At 55.3% G+C, this 23,977-nt stretch overlaps 1 protein-coding gene across 1 annotated transcript in view; it reads right to left on the minus strand.

Annotated features, from left to right (window-relative positions):
- Nucleotides 1-23,296, minus strand: part of PCSK6 (proprotein convertase subtilisin/kexin type 6) — a 37,283-nt gene extending 13,987 nt beyond the window's left edge. The window contains exons 1-9 of the mRNA XM_075100696.1: nucleotides 23,039-23,296; nucleotides 16,361-16,465; nucleotides 11,472-11,582; nucleotides 10,659-10,802; nucleotides 10,018-10,094; nucleotides 9,263-9,351; nucleotides 5,806-5,978; nucleotides 1,697-1,909; nucleotides 126-226 (exon numbers count right to left, since the gene is read on the minus strand). Of these exons, the coding sequence (XP_074956797.1) occupies nucleotides 126-226; nucleotides 1,697-1,909; nucleotides 5,806-5,978; nucleotides 9,263-9,351; nucleotides 10,018-10,094; nucleotides 10,659-10,802; nucleotides 11,472-11,582; nucleotides 16,361-16,465; nucleotides 23,039-23,260 (1,235 nt within the window). The 5' untranslated portion in view covers nucleotides 23,261-23,296. The remainder of the gene's footprint in view (nucleotides 1-125; nucleotides 227-1,696; nucleotides 1,910-5,805; nucleotides 5,979-9,262; nucleotides 9,352-10,017; nucleotides 10,095-10,658; nucleotides 10,803-11,471; nucleotides 11,583-16,360; nucleotides 16,466-23,038) is intronic.
- Nucleotides 23,297-23,977: the final 681 nt, after the last annotated feature.

Genomic DNA, 23,977 nt, shown 5'->3' on the forward strand with positions numbered 1-23,977 from the left:
AATAACTTTGCCCTGTTTTGAGTTGCTCCAGAGGAAAATAAACACCTTTTTTCTTTCTGGTTTTGCTTGCCAGCTACTAAATTTGGAAACATTCCCCTGCAAGCCAGTGGTGAGGTTACACTTACTTTGCCTCCAAAGCCAAGGCGATGATGCCCGCGACCATGGGGGCGGACACGGAGGTGCCGGTGTGGCCGTCTGTGCAGCGGTGCCGGAGGTCCGTGGTGACCTGCGGAGAGAGGAGCTGCAGCCCCGTGCTGCTGGGGATGCTCCCTGCGCGGGCACTACCCCATCGAGCACCCCAGCTTTGCTTGGGATGCTGCCAGCGCAGAGCTGAGGCTGTGGGTACCCAAACCTGTCGTGGCTCTCACGCCATCAGGGTGCTCTGAGCCCCCCAAAATGGGCTGCAGATACATTTGGTGCACGAGAAAACACCCCTGCTTACATTTTCCTTTGCTCAAAGGTGCAAAAATATTTTGAAAGGGGGAAAAAAGGCAATTATGCTGTGGGTCAGCTGGAGGAAAAGCCGTGGATGGAGTGGTGTGAGCTGGGCTCGGCTGGGCTGGTGTGGGTACGCACCCACGGGGTCATGTTGAGCTGTGTCATATTAAATGCTTTCCTTAAAAGCTCCAGTTCCTGGTGTCAGGTGAGAATTTCCATTTGCATGGGGAAAAGAAGAGGAAAAACAAAAAGCCATTTCCAGCTTTTTTGTTTCAGGGAAGAGCATGATGCTTGGGTACCAAAAGCTTGGAAAGAGGAGGTGGGCAAAGAGATGCTCCATCAGTTACATTTTTAAAAGGCTGCTGGCTTTTGAGATAATCTGCTAATTTTTGGAGGCGGGGGGGGGGACGGACATCCCACCCAGCTGCTCCTGGAAGCTGATTTTTAGACCAGCAACTCTCCTGCAGCACTGGGCTGGTGCTGGCCTCAGCCATGCAAATGCTCCTTAATGCTATGAAAATGGCCCCAACGAGGCACTTGGATTCTGGAAATTAATATTTTAGCGGCCAAACAAATCACTCTTGAATAACAACAACAACAACAAAAAAAGACTTGTAAAAAAACCAAAATTTTTTTTTGTCAAAAAACTAAGCTGGGTGGAAAACTCCCTCCCAGCTCAGATAAGGCATCATGCAGTGGGGAATGTGTTACTGCCTGAGGTTCGGATAATGGACGGGAACACCAGTAACAAATGGTCTTGCTGTACGAGACCACAGCAGCTGCTGGGAGGGGACAAACACAGCCTGTGTGTCAGGGAAAACCAGGCTGATCCACACGTGCACACGCTTTCAGGCAGTTCCTGGGCTCTGAAAAGCCTCTGCTCCCCATTTGGAGTTGCCACAGCCCTGCCAAACACCTCCATCCTCCCTCTCCTTTCTCTCTTAGGCTAAAAATCCTCAAAATTCCCTCTTTTTTAAGCAAGGGAGAGTGAACAAGCATGTTGGAGGACAGGTAAATATCTGCATGGGTATTTTTGCAAACATCCAGCCCTTTCACCCATTTACCAGGGAAAACACCACATCCCTGAGCTCTTCCCAAGGACCAGAGCAATTTTGGCCCCACCATAAAAACGCACAAGCAAACCCCACCACAGGGCTATGGGCAAAGCCCAGCTCTTACAACCGATCCACCATCCAGCCCAGCCACACAGAAAACATCCAGGGGATGTCGCCCCACCCGACATCGGGCTAAAACTTACTATTTTCCGCTCGTAAAAAGCCCCGCTGCTGTAGGTGGTGGCGAGGGTGGAGGCACACTCCTCCAGGTACCAGGGCTTGTAGCCATTCTCGGTGGTGCTGCTGATGGAGATGGTGTAGATGCTGTTGGTGTAGCCGTCACAGGAGCAGTAATCGCCCTCTCTGCCGCCGTTCCCCGACGCCCAGACGAAAATGGACCCCAAGCCCCTGCGGCCCTGTGGGCAGAGAGGGGATAGGGGGTGAGAGGAGGTGTTTGATTGGGATGAGCATCTGCCTCGGCACGGGGAAGAGGGGGCAGCCCTCCCCCGGCACTGGGATGCCATCAGAAGGCCTGATTTTTGGGTCACGAGGTAGGGTTTGGTTAGGGCGGAAGGATGGGTCCCATCCTGCCCAGTACTTGGCCCTCTGGATCAGCCCCCACAAACACGCCCCTTGGCTCGGCCAGCCCTAGTTTTACAGGCGGCGACTCCCAGCGAGGATGGGAGAGCCTCCGGCAATGGGGATTTTGGCATCCTCCATGGGCTCTCATGGGGTAAAAACATCTCGGGTGCTCGCAGCCCTTGGTAACACCTGGAGCAGCACTTCCCGGGGGTGCAGGGATGGCCCCACGGGAGGAACCAGCAAACCCCCCAAACCCCACATCTCGCTCACCCTGAGCCCACAAAGCCCCTCATGAACCCACCCCAACCACCAGAAACCTTTTGCCGGCCTATCTTTTAGGTTTCTTTTGTTCGTTTCTTGTTTTTTTAATCCCAGCCTTTTCTCTCCCCTGCCCATCGCTTGGCAGGAACATCTGACGGAGCCGTCCCCATCGGGTACAGCTGCGGGAGCCCACCAGGAACTGGGGGGGGCGGGAGGGGTGAGCCAGCTGCCCGGACCTCCCCGGAGCTGGGGGAAAACCCCGCCCGGCAGCAGCCGCCACGGTGCCAACGAGGGGCCCCTAACGAAGCCGACGGCGCGGGGGCGAACCGCTCCATCCTCCATCCTCCATCGAAACCGCTCCCAGGGCACCCAGGGTGCCTACACCCCCAGGAATAACCCAGCCCCGCGGGGGTTCACAAACAGGGTGCCGCAGTCCCAAGGGAGGATTTTTGGTGACCCAAGGGGGTTTGGGGCAGGAAATGAAGCGGCTGGTTCGCTTCCCTGCCCCATAAGGCAGGGCTCTCCGGGGAGGGCAGCACGCTGCCGGGCTTGGCAGGCGATGGAAGCACATGGCGGCAGCGGAGCAGCCCCATCCTCCCCGCAGCTACTCCTGCCACGGAGAGATTTCGGCGCTAGCCTGGGCAGATCTGGTGTTTACCTCCCTCCCACTGCTCTGCGGCGGCTTCCTCCACAAAAAATAATAATAACAATAAAAAAAAAAAAGCAGCTTTTCTCCAGAGGAATTCACTGGGATTTACTGTGGGCTTTAGCGCTGGGGGGAGAGGGATGGTTTATTACCTGTCTCGCCCTCCTCCTGGGGCAGAGGCTCTTTGAGCTGACCCTGCCTCTGGATGCACAGGCTAAGTCAGGCTCTTTCTTTACTTTATGAAAGTTTTCATTATCTGGGCTGCCTCCCAGCCAAACTGGGTGGGTATTTCCCTAGCAAAGACTAATAGAGCTGTTTGGAGCTCTGCAAGAAAAAGTGCAACTGCAAAGGGAATTACTGCCCTGCCCCGCATCACGGAGAGCTCGACCCAGCTCGCCAGCCCACCAAGCCTGCTGCTGGCATCTCCAGTCCCGCTTTCCAGTGTTTCCTGGATTCCCGAGGTGGCAGCAACCCAGCCCACATGTTTGGTGCAGGCAGCGACCATCCAGCTCTCCAACACCAAAATCTACCCATGTCAAGGACCAACCCTGCTGCATGCAACCCTGGCTTTCCTAAATCACTAATCGGAGGAATAAAACCAGGCACCGACTGCTGAAGGCGTGCGGAGACGTAGCAATGATTTTGATTGAGACAGATAAATGCGGAGCCCAGACCTCCCTTGCATCCCGCACTCCAAGCGTCACAGCCGTGGGTGCTGTGAAAGGCTGCTCGGTCCAGGTCCAAACCTGCATCCCCGGGATGTCAGCAGGGCCGCGCCGGAGGAAAGCAGGTTCGGAGCCAGCACGGTTGTGTGAGGACAGGAAGAGGCACACAAATGACACTACAGCAATGCACATCTAACACATGACAGCGTTCCCCAGTGGAGCGAGCGCTCACTGAATATCACAATTCCCTCGGATTGGAAAAAAACCACGCTTTCCCTTTGCTCTCAAACAAGCAACTACCAAGATTTCCACAAGCAGACCCCAAACACCCAACTTCTTCATTTGCCATCCTCCTAAGCTAACGCCTTCCCGGTAAGGGGCTCCTGGCTGCTACAAAACCTGAATCTGAGCATCATTTAAACCAGGGAACCCCTCCCTGGCCAAGGCTGGGGATGATCCGGCTCACCCCAGCAGCGCATCAGTTGGACGTGGGATGCACAGCATCTCCCTGCTTCCGCAGCGCTGCCGGGGCTTGGATGTTTGCCCAATGGCACTCCATGAGCCCCCAGGATAAATATCCCCTCGTTAGCTCAGGAACTAATAAGGTGTGGCTGGAGGAGCAAGAAACAAGATGATAAATTACCCCAGTGCAGTCCTATCGCTAATAGATAAAGGTTATTTTAATGTTTCCATTAAAAACTCAATTTTAAGGATTTATAACTCAGTTACAGCTGTTTGCTTGGGCTAAAGATGGTGGCTAACTCTGCTTGCGGCTTCCCTCGTTATTTAAGGAGAAGAAGTCGGGAATTAAGAGTTGTGCGTGTGAGACAGTGTGTGCCGCAAACACGGGACTGATGTCTCCTGCGACACAGAAGCAAGCGTCCCAAAAGAGCGGGGCTGCGCCGTGCAAGGACCCTGTTGCCGCCCATTTGCTCCTGCATGGAAAAATAAGGTCTAAAAAGCAGCTTGTTCCCCTGTATTTACATGGCGTGAACTCCCCGGCACTTCAATGGATTCCTCGGCAGGCTCACCGCCCCGGCAGGAAATCAAGTAAATAGTGGGAAAAACACTCCACCCTATTTTTAGATAACAGGCAGGCTGCGTCGCCCCAGCCTGCGGCCACCTCGAACCCCGGCGTGCTGCAAGAAGAGGCAGCGGAGGCAGGAGTAGAGGCAGGGAGTGAAGCAGGGAGCTTTCAAAGCCCGGGTCTGGGCAGCCTGGGGCTGCCAAGCGGCAAAACCCCAACCCCAAAGTCACCGAAGCACGCGGGGGACACCTGCTGCGTGGCCCCAAGCTGCTGCGACACTTACCCACAGCTCCCCACCGAGCTGCAAAGAAAGGTCTTTTTCCCCGGTGCTTTTAGCCAATATTGGGCATTTTTTAAAAGTGCCCAGAATGAGAAGGGGCACGGGAAGGCCAGAGCATCCCCAGAGGTGATTGACAGCTGTCAATCACATGTGATGCCAGCTGAACCGTCTCGCTGGAGGACCTCAGGGACAATAACCTGAATTTTTCCTGCGCCTCTGCAGCCGGATCCTGCAGCAGCACCCATGTCCCCCACCCCGGCCATGACACAGGCACTTGTTCCGGGTGGAAAACCAGGGAAATGCTTAACATGATGGAGACCCCCTGGAGAGGATACCAGGGGCCAGGGGAGGGTGAAGAAGGGGGGATGGAGATGCCACACAAGTGGTCGCATCCCTCCAAGCCAGCACCCAGGGGGATATTTTGAGGTGCAAAGCCCCCCCTCCCCGCAAGAACCGCTTTGGGTTTCTCAGCCCGGTAGAGCTTCGCAACTCAACCTGGGGCCTGCCTGCTCTGCCAGGGCTCTGCCCGGCGGCCGGCGCTGCCGGATGCTCCCGCCGGGGCCGGCTGTGCCGAGGGGTCCCGCCGGCACCACACCATCGCCAGGCACCTCCCGCCGTCACCGCCCTCAGCCGCAAAATCCACCGGAGCTCTTAGGGACGCCGGGGAAAACTAGGAAAAATTAGAGATGATTCGCTCCCGCCCCCCGCCCCAGCCCTAACGTTGGCATTGCCTTGGGGGGCCGAGCCGCCCATCCCCATGCCGGACCCCAGGCCGGCCACGGCCCCAGCACGCATTCCCCACGGGGCAGGAGGAGGAGGGCAAGCGCGTCTGGGCGCCATGGGATCCACACCTTTTTAATGCCATGCTCAAAAGCCTGTTTGGCCAATAGACCAGGTCCATCAACTGTCTTCCCATCATCATCTGGCCCCCAGCTCGCGCTGTAAATGTCAATGTAATCGGGTCTGATGCCAAGCGACTTCGCTTCAACAACATCTGTTACATCGCCATCTAACATACGAATGCCTAAAAGCACAAAAACATCAGACATTAGGGCTTAATGGCTTGGATGAAAGTGCGAGGATTGCAATCAAAGGGCTTTGTTAACGGCGGCGGAAACCGCACGGCTCAGGCGCGCCTGGAATAGCTTCAACCCGCGGCCCCGCACGCTAACGAGCCTGGCAGCAGAAAGCTGGGGAGCTATTTTGGAAAGTTTTCTCTGTTGCTGGCTTCACAGCAAGTGACGGAGACAGCGGGGTTAAAATTCACTTCCCCTCCATCGGCGGGGATACGGTGGTGGGAGCAGCGCTGCACTCCTCGGCGGCAAAATCCCCCTGCTGAAAACCTTTTCCCCCCCCGCTTTTAATTAATTAGCTAATTAACTAATTTCTCCACCTAGAAGATACCAGTGTTTCCCAAATGCTCATGGCCCCCTAGCTTTGGGCACACCAGCAGGATGAAGCCTCTCCCCACAAGTGGGGACAACCGTGACCATCCCCAAACCCCGTCACTGTCCGGCTGATGCCCAGGAGGGGAAGAAGCCCCAGGAGAAGCCCCAGGCTGCGGTTTGCACAGCCAAAATCAGTCAGGACCCCAACCCATGGCGGGACGATGCTGCCACCTGGGATAACCTCATTTCCAGCCCGGAATGCCGGCGGGTGCCGGCCAGGGCTGCTTGCAGGCAGAGCCCACCAGCCACGGCAGCGCTGCATGGGGGACTGCAGCGCATCCCCAGCCTCCAACTGCTACAGTGAGGGTTACAACTCCCTCCGCTCCCCATCACCTGCCAGATTGCCCCCTCCACACGGCAGGCAGAGGGTGCCAGGCACCCCAAAGGGCTGCCCAGAAACAGCCCTGGCAGGGAAGGAGGTGCTGGAAATTTCAGCATCGTATTTTGCCAGCCAGGGGAAGTCCAGTTTATAAAAATGCATTTCGCCTTCCACATGTATTTTTTCTTAAAGAAAACAAATGCAGGCAGATGTCATTACAGCTGCAGCTGTGCTCTGGACACCAGTCAACTCAAATATCTCTTTTCGATGCTGGCCCCTACCAGCCAAAAACAAGCTTAAAAATATAAAATGAGGGAGCAAAATAGTTCCCAAACACTTCCTCTCTTTGTCCTGTTAACAAGAAAACGTGAGGAGCAGGGGTGAAAAGCCAAGCCCAGTGTCCAAGCCTCACTCGGCTGTGGCACAGCCAGCAAAACCAGTCAAGGGATGGTTTTTTGTGCTTGCTAAGTGTAGGCACGTTCATCAGTGAGCCCAAAGTCAGCTCAAAGTCAACCCAAAACAGCCCAAAGCCAACCCAAAACCAGCCCAAAACAACTCAAACTCAACCCAAAGCCAGGTCAAAGCCAGCCCAGTCAGCTCAAAGCCAGCCCAAAGCCAACTCAAAGCCGACAACCCATGACGTGGGGGTCCCCCAGTTAAATAACGGAATGGGAGGGAGCAGGGAAGGATTCTGCAAAGTAAATGAGCTCTTTGCCATGCAGGGAGCAATACTGGCCTCCAAAGTGAGCGTTTGAGGAGAGGGGAAAGGAGGAGGAGGAATGGCAGGAGCCGTTTTGTTTCTTGAGCGGCAATGTATTTTGCCTGGAGCAAATGAAAAGCAACGCAAGAGCGCTGAAGAGCAGCCAGTAAAATTAGATGGTAGCTCTCCGAGTGTGACAAATAGGCTTCCCCAACAAGTTGTGCTCATTAATCGCTGCTTTATTTGCGTAATCCATCTAAAATCACTCTCACTGCAGCTATAGCGCATTTTCCTCCACGATCCCAAACTTGATATGGCTACAGACTTTATTTTTCCCCTTCGCCTGTTCACGTTGTGGGAAGCCCACAGCCTCTACCCTCTGCCAGGTGCCTCGCATCGATGGATGCCTCCCCAGCACACCCCCTAGGCAAGGCACTTATTAAAGGAAGCAAATTAAAATGGGATCCATAGGTCCATTTGTTATAAGTCAACAAATAACGGGCTTCAAAAGGAGCATGAAGGCAATGGCCTGATCCTGCAGGATGCAAAACTGCCTGAAACCCCGCCAGGATCTTTGCCTTGCTCTGCTGCTGCTTGGTTCATGCTTTGAGCTAGGTTTAGAGGCAAGAAGCCATCCCATGTGCTGGTGGGACAGGGGATGGGGTAGGATGGGGTGGGATGACATGCTGCAGCCTTTACAGCCCCTGCCAGTCCCCCCATTCACCCTCCCTGGGGTTATTTCTTCCCTCAAGGGATTTTCCCAGCACAGGGAACTGCTGACAGTGCTTGGCAAGGAGCAGGACTCCCTGCGGGCACCACTTCCATGCAGACACAATCCTAATGAAAACTGCTTCTTGCATGGCCAGGATGACCAAGCCAAGAGAAGGAATTAAGCCCCAAATCCACCCATGGGCACTTGGGTCTGTGCTCCTCACGGTGAGGTCTCCCACCATGGGATGGTAGAAGGCGTCGCAGCCCCTTGAGCAAAAGCCCCTCTCCTGTTCCAGCCGTGCCAGGGATGGGGCTAAAAACCCCAGTGATGACCCGGCTCCAGGCATTTGTCCCCTCCACGGTCCCACCAGCCACACAGATGAGACACCGCGCTCCCACCCCCCACCACCCCAATCTCCCAGGCCGGTGCGTTAGCAGCCCAGACTGGCCAGACCAGCCCCCGCTCAAACCAGCCTCCAAAACCAGCTACACTAACGCAAATGAGCTCTGTGATGCTAATTACCATCAGGATCCAACCTGGTGATAAAGATTCATTTGCTTCCAGCGCATTGTGCTATTTGAGGGACCATGCAAAGGTCCCCCCACCCCACGCAGCCCTGGCCGCCCACCTCCTTGGTGTTTTCCCCACAAGGGTATTTTGGGGGCTTCCCCGGACACCCCCCCACACCCTCCAAATGGCTCATCTACAGACACTGACCTCACAAACAAGCAATTTCGGCTCTGAAGCTAAACCGGCGCCGCTGGCCGTAGCAAACATGGCCACCCCAAAAAGGCCAGCCCCCGCCCCTGAGAGCAGCTGTGAACTTTTGGGGCAAAACCACCACATCCTTGATCCATGTGCATCCTCACGGCAAGGATGCAGTCCAAGCAGGTTTCCACCCCAAAATGCATGGAGCTGGGGACCCCTGCACCCTGTGTTACCCATCCTCCCCCAGGTTCCCCCGGGGGCTCCCTGCAGCCAGGACACCAAGGAGGAGACTCTCTCCTGGCCATATCTGGAACAGCATCCCACCACCCGCCCTGAGAGCTCATCAGCACAGCCAGGGTGGCCACGGTCCCTTGGGGGGACGGCGAAGGGCAGGGGAACCGCAGGCAGGTGCCAGCCTCACCTCCGATGCGCGCGTTGTAGGCAATGCCCACGATGCAGTACGAGTTGTTTGCCGCCGCCGCCACTTCCCCCGCGCAGCGGGTGCCGTGCCTGTAAAGAGAAATCCCCCATGAGCTGACGTCCCATAGCGAAGGATCCCTCTGGGCACCCCCCCACCCAGTAGCTGGCCCTGAGGCCAGAGCGGTGGAAGAAAGTGCCCCAGGAGCTGCAGAGCCCTTATCCAAAACCCATAGCAAGGGCTGGGGGATGGAGGAAACCAATGCAGAAAGCAATCTGCATTTTGCACCTAGATGCAATCTGTTCTTTGCTGCTCTTCGCATTTTGCACCTAGATGCAGTTTGCTCTTCGCATCTTGCACCTAAATGCAATCTGATCTTTGCATTCCCACCTCCTTTCCACATGTCACCACGTGCCCATCCCACTTTCTAAAGCCCAAAAAGTGTGTCCAAGCGTTGACATCTCAGCCAACCAGGACAACTCACGTGGTTTAATCCCTGACCATGGCAAGGAATCCCCCCGGTGCCGTCATTCAATGGCTTGAGGGTTCGTTAGCAATTAGTGTGGTTGCCAGGGGCTGGATTTGCATTAAATGCAATGACTCTGTGCAAAGCCCATAACGCAGCATCCCCTGCAGGGCTGGGGATGGGGAAAGGCCATGGACCTGGAAGATGCCCCAGGGGAGACACCCAGCCCCGTGGACCCCACACACACCCCGGCTACGCAGACACCGGCTCCCCAGCAATTAGTATCACGTACTTATTCTCGTTGCTGGCATCGTAGCGCGGAGTTGGGTCATGGTCATTCCCGTTGACATCATAACTTGCAAGAGGGTCCTGAAAACACGTTGCCACCATTAGATTCGACTTACCAGCACAGAGTGGGACAAAGCAGCCTCGGCAGCACCATGGTGCCACCTTGCCCACAGCCAGCTGGGCAGTAAATGCCATTTTCCACTCAGTTTCTGACTGTTTGTTCAAAACAAATAGTTTTGGGCTGCAGCCCCTGCTAAGAGATGGCTGCCCTGGGGGAAACACTCAGCTCTCATTGAAGACAGCTCCTCCAAACCCCAAATCCTGCTGGGCCTGACACTGTTCCCCCCACCACCGCTGCTGTTCAGGGTTTGAGCTGGGGCTGAGTGGGTTCATGCAGGTTTTTGGCTCTGCCCTGGCAAGCCAGAGGGAGGTGGCCGCTTCCCAGGCAGCTGTAAAGGGAGTTTCCCCCAAGCCTTCTTGTCTAAAAACCTCATTTCCTTCTTACAAACATCTTGAGCTTTTAAAAAAAACCACTTTTCTTCTAATCTGCCAATTCACAGACTTAAACTGTGTTTATATGCTGAAATTCTCCATAAATCAATTCACTGTAAGCACCAGCCCCAGCCTGTCCATCCCCCAGCTCACATAGTTCTGCAGGAGGTCCGGGTGATTCCTCTCTATGCCGTCATCGAGGATGGTGACCACCACGTTTTTGCCGGTGTAGCCCCTCTGCCAGGCTGCCAGGACGTTCATCTCCGACCTGCAGCGACTGCTTTTATCGCCGCAGTGCTATGAAGGGGGGAACACAGCAAGCACAGGCTGCAAAAGGGCTGCAACCCCATTTCAGCCCATCTAAGCAAGCAGCCAGGCTGGAAGCCCATTTAATCAACCAGAAAATATATTTACATCCAACCCCCTGCCATATAACTCGTAGATTTGTTATAACTTTACTCCACTGATCAAAGCCATCCAGCAGCAGTTAATCCAGGCAATGCCACCTCCCTATTATTCTTTTCCTCTTCCATTTCAAATACTGTGGGCTTTTCAGTTTTGAAGGGCTCATTTCCCTTCTGCGCTTAATTTTCAATGAATTTCCCTGTCAAATACAGATCGATGAAGCAGGCAGGAGAAAAATGATATTGTAAATAGATGGTTGCAGCTCTTAGATGGGTAAAATACATCGGTGCTGCAGCTGTGCTGCTCCCAAGCCTTCACTGTACAGACCATAATGAGGAGCTGCTAATGATGGTGAAACCCTTAAAGCTAGACTTTCTCGTGGGTTAATTTACAATTTTTAAATCCTGCTGCCAAGCACATTCACTGATATTAAGGTGTTTCATTACTGCTGAGGCTGAGCAAAGATTGATGACGCGTTTGATTAAAAATAAATTAACCCGCCCTGTAAAGCAGCAGGTGGGGATTAATGCCCTCGTGGGGCAACGGAGGGGAGATACCCACCATGTACCACATGTTGGGCCACACTGGGTCGTTGAAGGGCAGGGCATGTGGCTCGCCTCGGACCTGCCTCTTCACCCGCCGCTTCACCTCCTGCTGCTGCAGCCAGTCCACCTGCAAGGAGAGGCATGGGTCAGCATCACCTGTGGGCGCAGAGCCCGGCATCGCCCACGGACAGGACCCGGCATCGCCTGTGGGTACAGGCTCCATTATCACCCGCGGGCAGAGCCTGGTATCGCCTGTGGACACAGGCTCTGTTATCACCCACAGGCACAGAGCCCGGCATCACCCGTGGGCACAGAGCCTGGTATCGCCTGTGGGCACAGGCTCTGTTATCACCCACAGGCACAGAGCCCGGCATTGCCTGTGGGCACAGGCTCCAGCATCACCCGTGGGCACAGAGCCCGGCATTGCCTGTGGGCACAGGCTCCGTTATCACCTGCAGGCACAGAGCCCGGCATCGCCTGTGGGCACAGGCTCTGGCATCACCTGCAGGCACAGAGCCTGGCATCGCCTGTGGGCACAGGCTCTGGCATCACCCGTGGGCACAGAGCCCGGCATCAACCGCGGGCACAGATCCCGGCACTGCCTGTGGGCACAGGCTCCGGTATCACCCGCCAAAACAGGATGCAGGATGCAGAAGCGGTGCGAACCGCAGCTTGGACCCATTCCAGCATCACACCACACGCCGGCAAACCCCCCGGCTCCTTTGGCAGGGCTGCTGCTGAGAAAGTGGCTTCATTTTTGGGGATAAAGGATGGATGGACAGACAGACAGGGCAAGCTCAGCTCTTTGTGGTCTCTGAGCCAGGGACCAGATTCCTCTCCCGGTGCAGCAAAACCCTTGAGCATAAATAAAGCCACCTCCAAGCGCGTGCCTAAACCCCCCCAGCTTAATGAAGCATCGAAGCACGCACTGAAGTCCTGCTGGAGACAAACCGCATATTTAAGCGTTTAGTCAAAGCGCTGGAGAAGACTCAGGTGCTTGGCTTAATTTGGGGGCTGATTATTCCCCTGGCTGGAAGGCAGCAGCCACAGCTCAGCCCCGAGACTTCACCACCCAGCTCCAGGGCTGCTCATCCTTCAAGCTCCTCTCCTCCTGATAAAATAATAAAACTGGGGGGCTTTACTCAAGCACAACACATGTTTCTCAAAAACACAGGATGACCACACATGGCCACGGCACGTCTCGGGGGACGTGGCTGGCTCTGGAGAGGCATTTTTGGCACTGGCTGCGAGCGAGGCGGCCTCAGGGCTGACCGCTCTGACATTTGTTTGCTTTTCAGTGGGGCATGACATGCGAAGAGATCAAACGGGAAATGAGCCGGAAAAGGCCAGGATTGGGAAATGCCGGTGTTTGCCTGCGCCACTGCGGCGTGAGCTGCTGAAGGTGGTGGTTTGGGAGCAGCTGCATCTCATCCCTGGCGAGCATTCCACCCCCAGGCCATTTATTGCCCACAGAAAGGGCTTTCCTGTCTTCAGCAGGGAGATGAAACCCAGGTTTATTGAAAATAGTTTGTAAAAATAATTTATAAACCAAATCTTTACACATTCTCACACTGTGGGGAGAAGGGAGGCACCAGCCGATGAGCTGGGAGGGCTCTGCAGCACATCCCTCCTCGATGGACACTTCCCAACAGCTCAGGGGCTTTTGGGAATAGCAGAGCCGCTCATGGGGATGTCTCTATTCTTGTGGCTAAGGTTTTGTAACAAAAAGAATAAAAATCCAAAGTGCAACATTTCGTTGGGCTCATTTATGTGAAACTGTTGGCTGAACTGAGTTCTTCTTCATGGTTTATAGCTTTCTGACTTGGATGGAGGTGGATGGGGAGCTGTGCATATCAGAAACCTGACAGTTTCCAGCCTAGAGCTTGGTTTTTAAACATATATATTTTAAAGGAAAAAAAAAAATACATACATTTCATGAAAAAATGAGTTTCCATGCTGCCTTGGCTGAGGACACCATGCTGCTTTGCTTATATGACGATGGATTTAAGCTTTGGAAGCAAAAATACAACTTCATGGTCTAGTTAAAAAAAAAAATAAATACACTAAATAGAGGATATGGCCCAAATACCCAGCTTTTCTCCTTAAAGCAGCACTCCTTGGCAGCGTTACCACAGGTCTGGCTGCCCAAGCCACAGCTATCACCTTTCCCTGCGGCTTTGCTGGATGCAGGAACGACGGGAAGATGTGGGATTTCACAGGAGCTGCAGTGCCTGGTGGGGACATCTTCCATCTTAAACACGCTCCTGATCGACCCCAGCGCTGCCAGCCAGGCGGCGATGGAGAAGTCTTGTGTGGACACAGAGAAATCAGTGGTTTAACAGCATTGATTTCAAGAGGGGGTTGATAAATTGGCGTGGCTGGTATGAGAAGACAACGGGTGAGCAGGAAGGAGCCTGGGGCATTCCTGCAACAGCTCCCATGGCTTGTGAAACTCAGATCGACTTCCATCACTTACCCAGGGGGGAAAAGCTTCTCGGAAATTTTTAAAAAAAAGTCTTTTCTACCAGAAATGGCCAAAATTGTTACAACGCAGTCCTGAGCCCAGAGTGTCCCTGCTCTACCCGCGCAAACCCTAACGAGCAATAAGAAGGCAACCATGAGTGGCACCAAAGGACCCTGTGAGGAAGCCTTCGCCAAGCTGAACCTTTCACCCGTGCTGGAAACAGAGGGGCAGCTTTTTATGCTCCCCCTTACTTTGAGTTTTTCAGCGGGTGATGCCTGGATCCAGCCACCCAGGGTAGCTCCACCAAACACAATAACCGCAAAGGCGAGGATGCAACTCCCTTTGCAGCTCCAGGAAAGCAATAGCTTGACTTTTTCCAGTGGATGTGCAGGAATTAAAGCAGAGATCCAGGACAAACCAGATGGCTCCAGCACATGTTTGCCATAAAGCACAGCAGAAGTTATTTAGGTGGTGTTGATTTTGCTATGGTACATGGCCAGAGGCACAGGGACTGAGGCCATGACACCCTCCGATGAGGATTAAGAGACCAGAGCAGTGAGGCTGAAGGCTCAAGTACTGCGAGGACCAACAAGGACAACTGCAAGGTGCATCCCAGCAAGCTGGGAAAGTTTACAGCAATGAGAGCTGCAAGATGAGCCCACACAAGGGGTGGCACAGCATGGCACGACCCTGCTCTGCATCCCATCACACCTCCATGCCTCTTACTCTCACCACCACGACCTGCCCCCAAAATTGCTGGACCTGCTACATCTCTCCTCCCCTTCAATCACCTGCCATGTCGTTCGGCTCATATCAGCCCCAAACGGAGCAGCCACCAGCCACAGGGTTTCTTGGGGCAAGAGGGGAGCTCAGCAGCAGTGTGGTCCCATGGGGACCAGGAGCCTGGGTGGTGCCCAGCCCTCATGCCACCAACCCCCATGGCAGAGCAAAATGATAAATAATGGCGCTGGAAACAATAGCCCCCAGAAGGCACGAACCACCCAACATCTGTAAATGATTGAATTTGCTGGTTCTTGGGATTTCTGCAAGAGTTGTTTCCATCTTCGCTATTCCAGCCTGCGTAAGCTCGTGCCTCGCAGTGAAGTTTTCCTGCGTTGCACATGCTAAGCTGGTGCCGTCCAAATGCTGAGATGGCTCCAAAATGATTCGCAAATGTGCGTGGGAGAGGCAACACATGCCAAGAGGTCTTGAACTCCGAGTGATAATGGAGGATTAACAGAACAGGAGCTAATTGCTGTAGCTTGCAGTCCATAGAGCAAGGCAAGGTAAATGTTAATAAGACTATAAGACCAAATTGATTTGGTTTACATTATAACTAGACTCACTTAAAAGGCAGTATTTCAATTGCAGAGCTGAATTAATCATTCGCTGGGATGCCTGTGCACCTCCCTGAGGGTGAACAGCTTTAATTAGAGCCCAGCACACTTCCAGGGCACCGAAGCTCCCCTCCGTGAGGTTTCCCCCGCTGGCGATGCCACTGCTCGGCAGCGGCCGCGCGCGTGCATCCTCAGAAGTGTGCTACAGACCCTGTCCAAATATTTATCAGCAATTCTCTCTGGAAAGCTGGCTGGCTGGGGAAAGCAGGGTTGCGGTGCAGGTCTGGAGAGATGCAGATGGGATGTGTTGCGCTGAGTGGGTCAGAAGCGTCTTGGGAGTTCAGGGGTATCCAAAGGGTAGCCGAGGCCATCCCACGGGTGGCTGGGCATCAGTGCAAGCACCAGCAGCCCACCGTAGCATGGGTACTTCCATTGCAATGGCTTTTTCTGCCTTTATTTCCTCCTCTCCCCAAAAAACAGACCCTCCCCACACATTAACCCTTCTCCTGCTCTGCAGAAGTAGCATCTCACAGGACTCAGGTGCCAGGTAGAACACAGGGGAGGAGGAAAGCCAAGGCAGGGATGCAGCTCTTCCCTGCCACGCTGAGCCAAGCTCACCCAGGTCCTGCCTGTCCCTCCTTGCCTTCTCCACTCCCCCCTGCCATTACTTTTGTCAATTCAGCTGTGCTGAAAATCCCTTCGGGTGCTTGCTCTAGGAAAAAGCAATGCAGAGCTATTGCCAAGGATTTCACACATAGCAACCATTGAGGCAGCAAGTGTTGTGGCAACTGGATCAACACCCTGAGCATGCAACAGCCTTTCTATCCTGGAAGGCTTTTTTTCTCCCCCCTTTTCTTCCTCCTCGCTTTCAGGCAGATGTTAGCATTTAGTCACTTCTATGTATTTTTCATCACTGATCGACGTACCCATGTCCAATGAGTCACCCCTTGCATGCACAGGGCTGTGGTTCAAGGATAAGATAACACGTCATTGCAAGATGCTTGGGCTCATGCTTAACCCAAACAAAGCCAACAGGCACCTCTCCAAGGGGGAAAGCTGGGACCCCCATCCCATCACCCCTGCAGAGGCTGCCTGGCCCCATACCTTGGGGTCCATGCGGAGGAAGTTGTGCGGTCCCCGGCTGCTCAGCGTCGAGCGCTTGAACGTCTTGCTGTGGTGAAAGTGGTAGTAGTTTTCCAAGCTCCCAATCTGCAAAAAGAGGGGTTTTTTAAACAACAACAACAACAACAATCCCACCAGAATAGATCTTCCCCGTGGTTGTTCCCCATTTTGGTGCTGGCAGCATCCAATTGTGCATCAGTGCAGCCCTGCGCTGCAAATCCTTTGCTCACACAAAGCTCCCTGGCAAAGCTGGGGCTCAGGGAGGGGATGCAGGATGCTGGCACTATCCCCGGGGCCACCACTGTGGCAAACAGCGCTGGTGGCCGGATACACCAGAGCCTGGAAAACACTTTTATGAATTTTCACCTATTAAACGCATCTTTGTAAAATGCCTTCCATCAGCTCCCAAGCAGAAATAATGAGCTAAAAGTGAGCTCAGCAGCTGCGGCGGAGCCAGGAGAGCTGTGCCTCATCCTGCTGCTTTTCCCCACCCAACGCTCTGACTTCACCCCGGCAGCAGCAAGAACAGCCCCATAAGGAGAGGCGAATGCGAACCTGCTAACCCTGGGATGCTGCTGGGAAGCAGAGGGTAAATGTGCTTAGCCTGGAGTCAGGGATGGCAGCAGGAAAAGTCAAAAAAATAAAATAAAAAAATCTCCAAGCAAACCAACCCTGCCTCCCTCCCAAGGGATGTGTAACACATGTCCCAGCCTGGAGCCCCTTCCCAGCAGTAAGTGCAGCCCAGGAGCAAAGGCAGGCTGAGAAAGGCAGCCCCACTGGCTCCCTTCAGCTTGGGGAAGCCCCATGCTCCTCTTTTACGAGTTTTTGCCTTTTTTTTTTTTCCCTTGCACGGAGCTGAAATGTCCCGCATTTGTGGGAAAACACCGTGCCAGCCACACCACCCTTCCATGCCCCGGGGCGGCTGCGCTGCCTCCAGCCCTCTCATCCTGGCAGACTCCTCTTTTTCCATCCCAAAAGCACGGATAAAGTCCTGGGGCTATGCAATGAGCCGGGCCATCTCAGCCAGGCACCACATGATGAGCGTCCCTCGGGAATTCACAGCCATAGGGACAGGAATGACCCAAAAGCTGCACTTACTGGCTCCCAGGTCACACAGTTTTGGTACAAATCAGGTCTCTGCTACAAATTCCCTTTTCCCTGATGTTGGTTTTCTTTCTTCCCCCCCCCCCCCAAAAAACCCTGTCCCATGGCCAGGAGCTGGATGCTGTAGGGAGCCAGTGGCAGTCCCTGTGCCTGGCTCACAGGACCAGGGCGAGCCATGCTCTGAGCCCCCATCTGCAACCCAGGAGCTGGGTGATGTCCCTGAGGCCACGTGTGACCATGGGGCCAGGGTGACATCCCCGAGGCCAGACCAGGGCTGGCTGCAATGGGCGCAGCATGGGGAGCAAACAGGTTTGTCCAGACCAAATGCTGAAGCAGATGATGACAACTACTTACATCTTTATCACACTTCATACCTTGAGATCACAGAATTCCAGAATGGTGGGGGTTGGAAGGGACCTCTGGAGATCATCTCGTCCAACCCCCCTGCTTGGGCAGGTACACCCAGAGCATCCAGAGATGTGCCAGAGCCTCTTACGAGCATTAAATATTTAATTAGTTTTGCACTGCCTTTTATGCCAGAATGTCATTTCACCAACTTTACTGCCATTAGTGCAATTTTCATAATTTGTTTCCACTCAAGTTTGTTTAAACCCTCCCTTCCTCCCCCACCCTGCTGCCTTTTTCTTTGCGTTACAGCATAGCTGTGATTTTTCTTTAACATCTACATGAAAAGCAGTTGCTCTTTGCAATCTGCATTTGGCTTTTAAAACCCATTCTTCAAATCCACTCTCACTTACGAAAGGCAAGGAGGATGCTCCAACCTCCCCATATTTTAGGGAAGCCTTGCGCAAGGCCACCCTGTCTCTTGCTCACTCTGCCTGGAAATCCCAATCCCACAGCCCAGGTGGTTCAGCTCCACATACGCCGGCTCAGCCTGCAGTTTGCAGGGTTATAATATTCAGTTTATTCTCATCTCCAGTCCCTCCGGCACTTGTCATAACAGGATCATGCTCTATAAACAAGCATCGGCTGAAAAAGTGCTTCTGTTCCCCACCGGAGCGGGCATGTGGATTTTTGGAAATAAATGTGAAATTACCACGCGATGCAAATCAGCAAGAGGACAGGGAGGGAGATGACCCCATCACAGGCTCTGCGGATGCCTGGTGAGAGCAGCAGAAGCACCCTGTGCCCCAGGCTCTTTATCCTCCTGGGATTTATTGAAAGAAGAGTAAGGAAAACCTTCTCAAGTTGGGGCTAACCTGAAAGCTGACCCCGCTCTGAGCAGAGGCTGGACCCAGTGACCTCCAGAGGACCCCTTCCACCTAAGATACTCCAACATTCCAAAATGCCATTTTTTTTTAATGGAAAAGTATTTTTTCTCCTCCTTGAGGTCACTCAGCTCAGTGAGGGCTCCTCAGTGCAACCCCTGGGGATAAGGGACGCCCAAGAGTTGGGTTTTCTCCTGCGTACAGCACCAGCAAGGCCACAGTCCCATGGCCGCAGCGATGGGGACACTGGAAGATCCAGTGGAGCACCCAAGAAGCACATAGCAGGACTTTACCAAGGACTGATCCTTCCTGGCTCCCTAAATGAGCAAGTGTATCCACCAGACCAGCCAGAAGACAGCTGCCCATGCTGAAAGGTCCCAGCCCCACCGCAGAGGGGACGGTCCAGGTTGCCACCAACTGCAGTTACAAAGCCCACCCACCCAAAGCCTAGGAGACCACGCCAAGCAGATGCAGACATACTCGTTCCCTCCCCAAGCATGTTTACAACTACTGACCTTTCTTTTGGACATCTAACTTCTGTTGAGAACGTGCACAGGAAGTTCTCATTTCTACAAGGGTCAAGTCTGATTTTCCCCAATTGATTTTCAGTTTTGGGCTGAAGTTTCAGAGGAAACTTGAGATCTTTTTTTTTTGAGGCAACTTGAATCTGTACATCAACAAAAACGAGGTGGTTTTCTTCCCCCTGTTAACTGAGGCAGAGGAAGCCCTGGCTGGTGCTGCCCAGCTCAGCTGGGCTGCAGCTGGAGCAAGCCATAAGCAACGTGAACACATTTTGCACCCTGCAAAGCCATCGTCACTATGCCGAGGATATCGATGGGTCTGCTTCCAAAAAGCCATGCACCTGCCAATGTCATCCAGCCAAACAGGGAAGAGTTTGAAGCTGAAGGAGCTTCTGAAGGAGCTACTCATGGCCCTGATGGAACCCAGGTGCTTAGAGAGATACGGAGACGCACAGCAAAAGGATGAGAGGCAACAAGTAAAGGTAAAAATCATATTTGGGTATAAAGACAGTAGTTCTTTGTGTAGGGTGGTGACACACAGGTCTGGGGAGATGGTGGGATCTCTGTCCTTGGAGAGCTTCAAATCTCACCTGGCTGAGGCTCCACACAGCCTGCTTTAGCCTCAAAGTTAAATGGGGAGTGTGTGGACCAGAGACCTCCACAGGTCCTTGCCAGCAGGATTGACTCTACAAATACAGTTCTTAACAGTGTTAAAAAGAGGAATGACTGCAAGGGGTTTGGCCATCTCCCCATTGCCTTTTCCATTCCCCTTCTCCCCCAAATCCTGGGGCTGCCTGCAAGTGGCACCAGGGCAGGCAAAGGCACACCGGAGATGCTCCTGCAGCAGCACCCGGCTCTCCCGATGCATTGCCAGGCAGAGATGAGCCCAGCGCCTGCCCTGCCTCATTAACAGACATTAGTATTTTGAGCAGGTTCAAGATCACTTGTAGCTAACAAGGCATGACAAAAAAGAGCTTTTTGGAGCTGGACGCCACCAAGGGCGCCACTAGAGCCCATCAGGGTATTTCCAAGCCAATTCCTTCCCTCCCCATCACAGTAAAGTCTTCCAGCATCTCACCCAAACCATCCCATTTCTGCAAAACGCAGCTGCGTCAGCACCGGGGTCCTCCAGGAGGATGGACATGGCTGGGGAGGCCGTGCCTGCTCTCCTCCTGAGGTTGGACTAGATGATCCCTAAGGTCCCTTCCAACCTGTGATTCTGTGAAAAATCTTCATTAAAACACCACCCATTCCCATCAGGCACAAGGGCTCCAGCCACTGAGCTCCTGCCTTCAGGAATGTCATTCTCAGATGGTCATGGCTGGATTCAGCCCAGTAAGGACCCACCCCAGGGCTGCAAGGATACCATTGCCCCAGCATCTCCCAGATGACAGGAATCCAGGAAAGCTCCAATTCCAGCTCCAAATGACTCCTGCCCACCTCCCATGCTGTAGGTGAGACTGCCGAGCACATGCGAGCCCTCCCAATCTGACCATGTTGGGCCTCACACAAGAAAAAAAATCCATATAAATCCTGTTGGTGGGATAGGAACAGGCTCGTCACCACCCCCGGGATGGTGGTGGAGCACTGCCTGGGGCACCAGCACTACACAGCCCTCACAGCACCCACGGCCAGGGCCTGCCCCATCTCGCCCTGACACAGGGCAGCGAACAAAGACCCGCAGGGAGGAATGAGCAGGCATTTGGGGATATAAAAGCTTTTCCTTTTGTTTAATTGTTTGCTTCAGTTAAATAGAAGTTGATGCAAATGATTCCCCAAGGGAAATGTTACTCTGCCGTGACCCAGAAGGGTTTAAGGGTATCTTGGTGTGCGTGTTGAACACGGGAGCACGTGGGGACCCAGCTCAGGCACACGGCAGACACCTGTGTGCAAATCCCAGCGATGCCCTTCCCAGCCGGGAGCATGTGAGGAGCCCCTGGGATTGCATCTCGGAGCAAAAGATGTCACCAGCCGCTAACGTAGGGCTGAGCCTCCCTTGCACTCAGCTGGGTCACCTCCATGACCACCACCTCTCCTCCTCCCTCGCCATGTTGGATGGCACCACTTGCCTCCACCTCAAACATCTCCCCAGGGCAGGGCGATACATCCCTCGCAGGGTTTTCCAGCAGGTTTTGCGCAGGATCAGGCCCCCTGAGAGGGCACATCTCAGCGGGGACGGTGCCGTCCCCACCAGCTCCATGAGCAGAGGACACAGCAGGGGAAACTGGGGACACCCAGGCCCCCACGGGGCTCAGCACACCATAAACCCCAAAGCACAACGCAGCAAATGTCACCTGTGAGCGCGCACACAGAGGGAAAGTGGTTTCGCCCTGGAGGAGGCCCTGTGGGAGAAGGCCAGGGAGGCCAGAGAGCTGAAGGCAGGGCACTGAGAGCAGCTGGGGAAGCCCCAGCAGTGCACGAGCTCTCACCATCCGTGGAAAAGGCAGGAGCCAGGAACACCCTGATGCAACCACAGAAATATTTCCCTTGCTCTCCAGCCTGCGCTGGGCTGCCCCGGGGAAAGGCTCAGGGGGGAGGGAGGGATGCTCTGATGGGGCCACGTTGCGCCCACGGGCCAAACGCCTCCGGTATTGTGAGGACAAGCTCAGGAAAGCTGGGATGCTGCAGGGCAGCAGATGCTCCAGCGTGGAAGGGACACAACGAAACCCCGAACCAGGAGCTGACATTAGGCTGATGCAAATCGGGAGAGTGGGAAGCTCAATCAAGATATTCCTTGGCTGAACAGGGATAAACACCGAAAAGCCCTTTGGGTTGCACAACCGCATTCACCCGGCCCTGTGATCGAGGCATTTGAGTAACGTAAGTTCTCCTTGGCGGGGCAAGAGTGGAGAAAGGCAGGTAGGGATGGGGGCTGGGACGGGAGGGGTTATCCCCCACGGGAGATCACAGACACCAGTGCAGGAGACAGTGTCCCTGATTTGGCCTCCCCGCCCCCCCCCCGGCAAATTTGTTTACGCAGCACCCCATTACTTTAATTATACTTAAAAGCAGGGTTGCGATATAAAGCAAGGTTATAATTTATAGTCCAGGAGACACCTTGGGCAGGAAGACAACCTGAAGTGCCACCCAGCCAGAAAAGCTCCCAGCAGCCGGGCAGCGTGGAAGGCGATAAACTCCGGAGAAAACTCCGAGGACACCAGCCCACATCTGGGTTTGCAGAGAGGATTAAGACATTGAGAAGAAAAGGAGCTGCCGTGCTTAAAGTCGCCTTTGAGCCATCCGCGTGCTGCGGGGGACTGAAAACAAAAGTTCCTCGTGTTCCCAAAATCTCCGATAAACCCGGGCCAGAGAGTCCAAAGTTTGTTAAATCCACAAATGTAACTTTCCGGGACGGCAGGAACTTGTGCAATCCCCGAGCCGGTGCGGGCTCTGCGGGGCGAGGGCACCCCGAGGAGCCGGGGGGGGAACGGGGCCAGAGCGCTCCGCCAGCATCGCTGCATCGCCCTCACCCCGACCGCTCCGGGGGCCTGGGGGGGGGGCCCAGCTCCCGCTCCCGGGACCCCCGGCACCACCCCGCTCCCGGGAGACCCGGCAGTTCCGCGGGACCCCTGGGAGCTTCTCGAAACCGCGACCCACAGTGTGGGACACCCCCCACCCCCCGCAGTCTCCCGGTGTAAGATCCCCCCCTCGCAGCTCCCGACCGTTCCCCGGGACCCCCGGCAGCTCCGCGGCCCCGGGACCCCCTCCCCCCCACCCCGGTGCAAGCCCCCCCTGCAACCCCCGCTCCCGGTACCCCGGCACCTGCCCCCTCCCCGGAGCTCCCCCCCCCGCCCGGTACCCCTTACCTGCCCCAGGCTGATGTAGCCGTAGGCGGCGGCGAGGCGGGCGGCCTCGGCGGGGCCCCCCCGCACCCGCACGGCCCAGTGGTTGGTGTAGACGGTGCGGGAGGGCTCGGCCGCGGCCCCGCTCCCGCCGAGCGCCAGCGCCAGGGCCAGCAGGCAGAGGCGGGCGGGCGGCGGCGGGGCGGCCGCGCTCCCCGGGCCGGGGCCGGCTGCTGCGGCGGGCATGCTGCGCTCCGCGGTGCCGAGCTGGGCGGAGCGGCCAGCTGCGCCTTTTAAAGCGGCCCCGGAGCCCGGCGGGGGCGGGGGGATGCTCCGGGGTGGGGGGGGCAAAGGGGGAAGAGGGGGGGGGGGTGCAGGCGGAGGCGGCGGGGAGGGCTCGGCCCGGCGGCAGCGCCGGGAAAACGGGCGCCCGGCTGACGGGGCGGCTCCCGGGCACCCCCCCTGCGCCCCCCCTGCATCCCTCCTGCGAGCCTTCCAGCTCCCCTGCAGCCCCCCCCCCCCCCCCAGCCTCCGCGGTGCTGCTTCCCGAGCAATCCCCTGCGTGTCCCGGTACTGCTCTCCGGAAACCCCTCTTTACACCTCTGTGCCCCCCCTGCACGCCTCGGTGCTGCACCCCCCCGGACAACCCCCTTCACGTCCCCGGATAACCCCCTGCATCCCCCCTACATGTTACAGGACAACGTCCAGTACCCCCCCTAAATCCCCCCTGTATGCAGCTGTGCTGCTCCCCCAAAACCCCCCTGTACACCGCCGCACCCCCCCCCCTCCCGCGCCCCTCGGTGCTGCTCCCCGGACAACCCCGCCGCATGTCCCCAGACAATGCCCTGCATCCCCCTGCGTGTCCCTGGAGACCCCCCTGCACTGCGCTGCATCCCTCTACATTCCCCAGCACTGCCCTTGGCGCACCCCCGCTGCATCCCCTTGCATCCTCTTTTGTGCCCC

This window comes from Phalacrocorax aristotelis, chromosome 7 (assembly GCF_949628215.1).
Source record: "Phalacrocorax aristotelis chromosome 7, bGulAri2.1, whole genome shotgun sequence".
Taxonomy (NCBI): domain Eukaryota; kingdom Metazoa; phylum Chordata; class Aves; order Suliformes; family Phalacrocoracidae; genus Phalacrocorax; species Phalacrocorax aristotelis.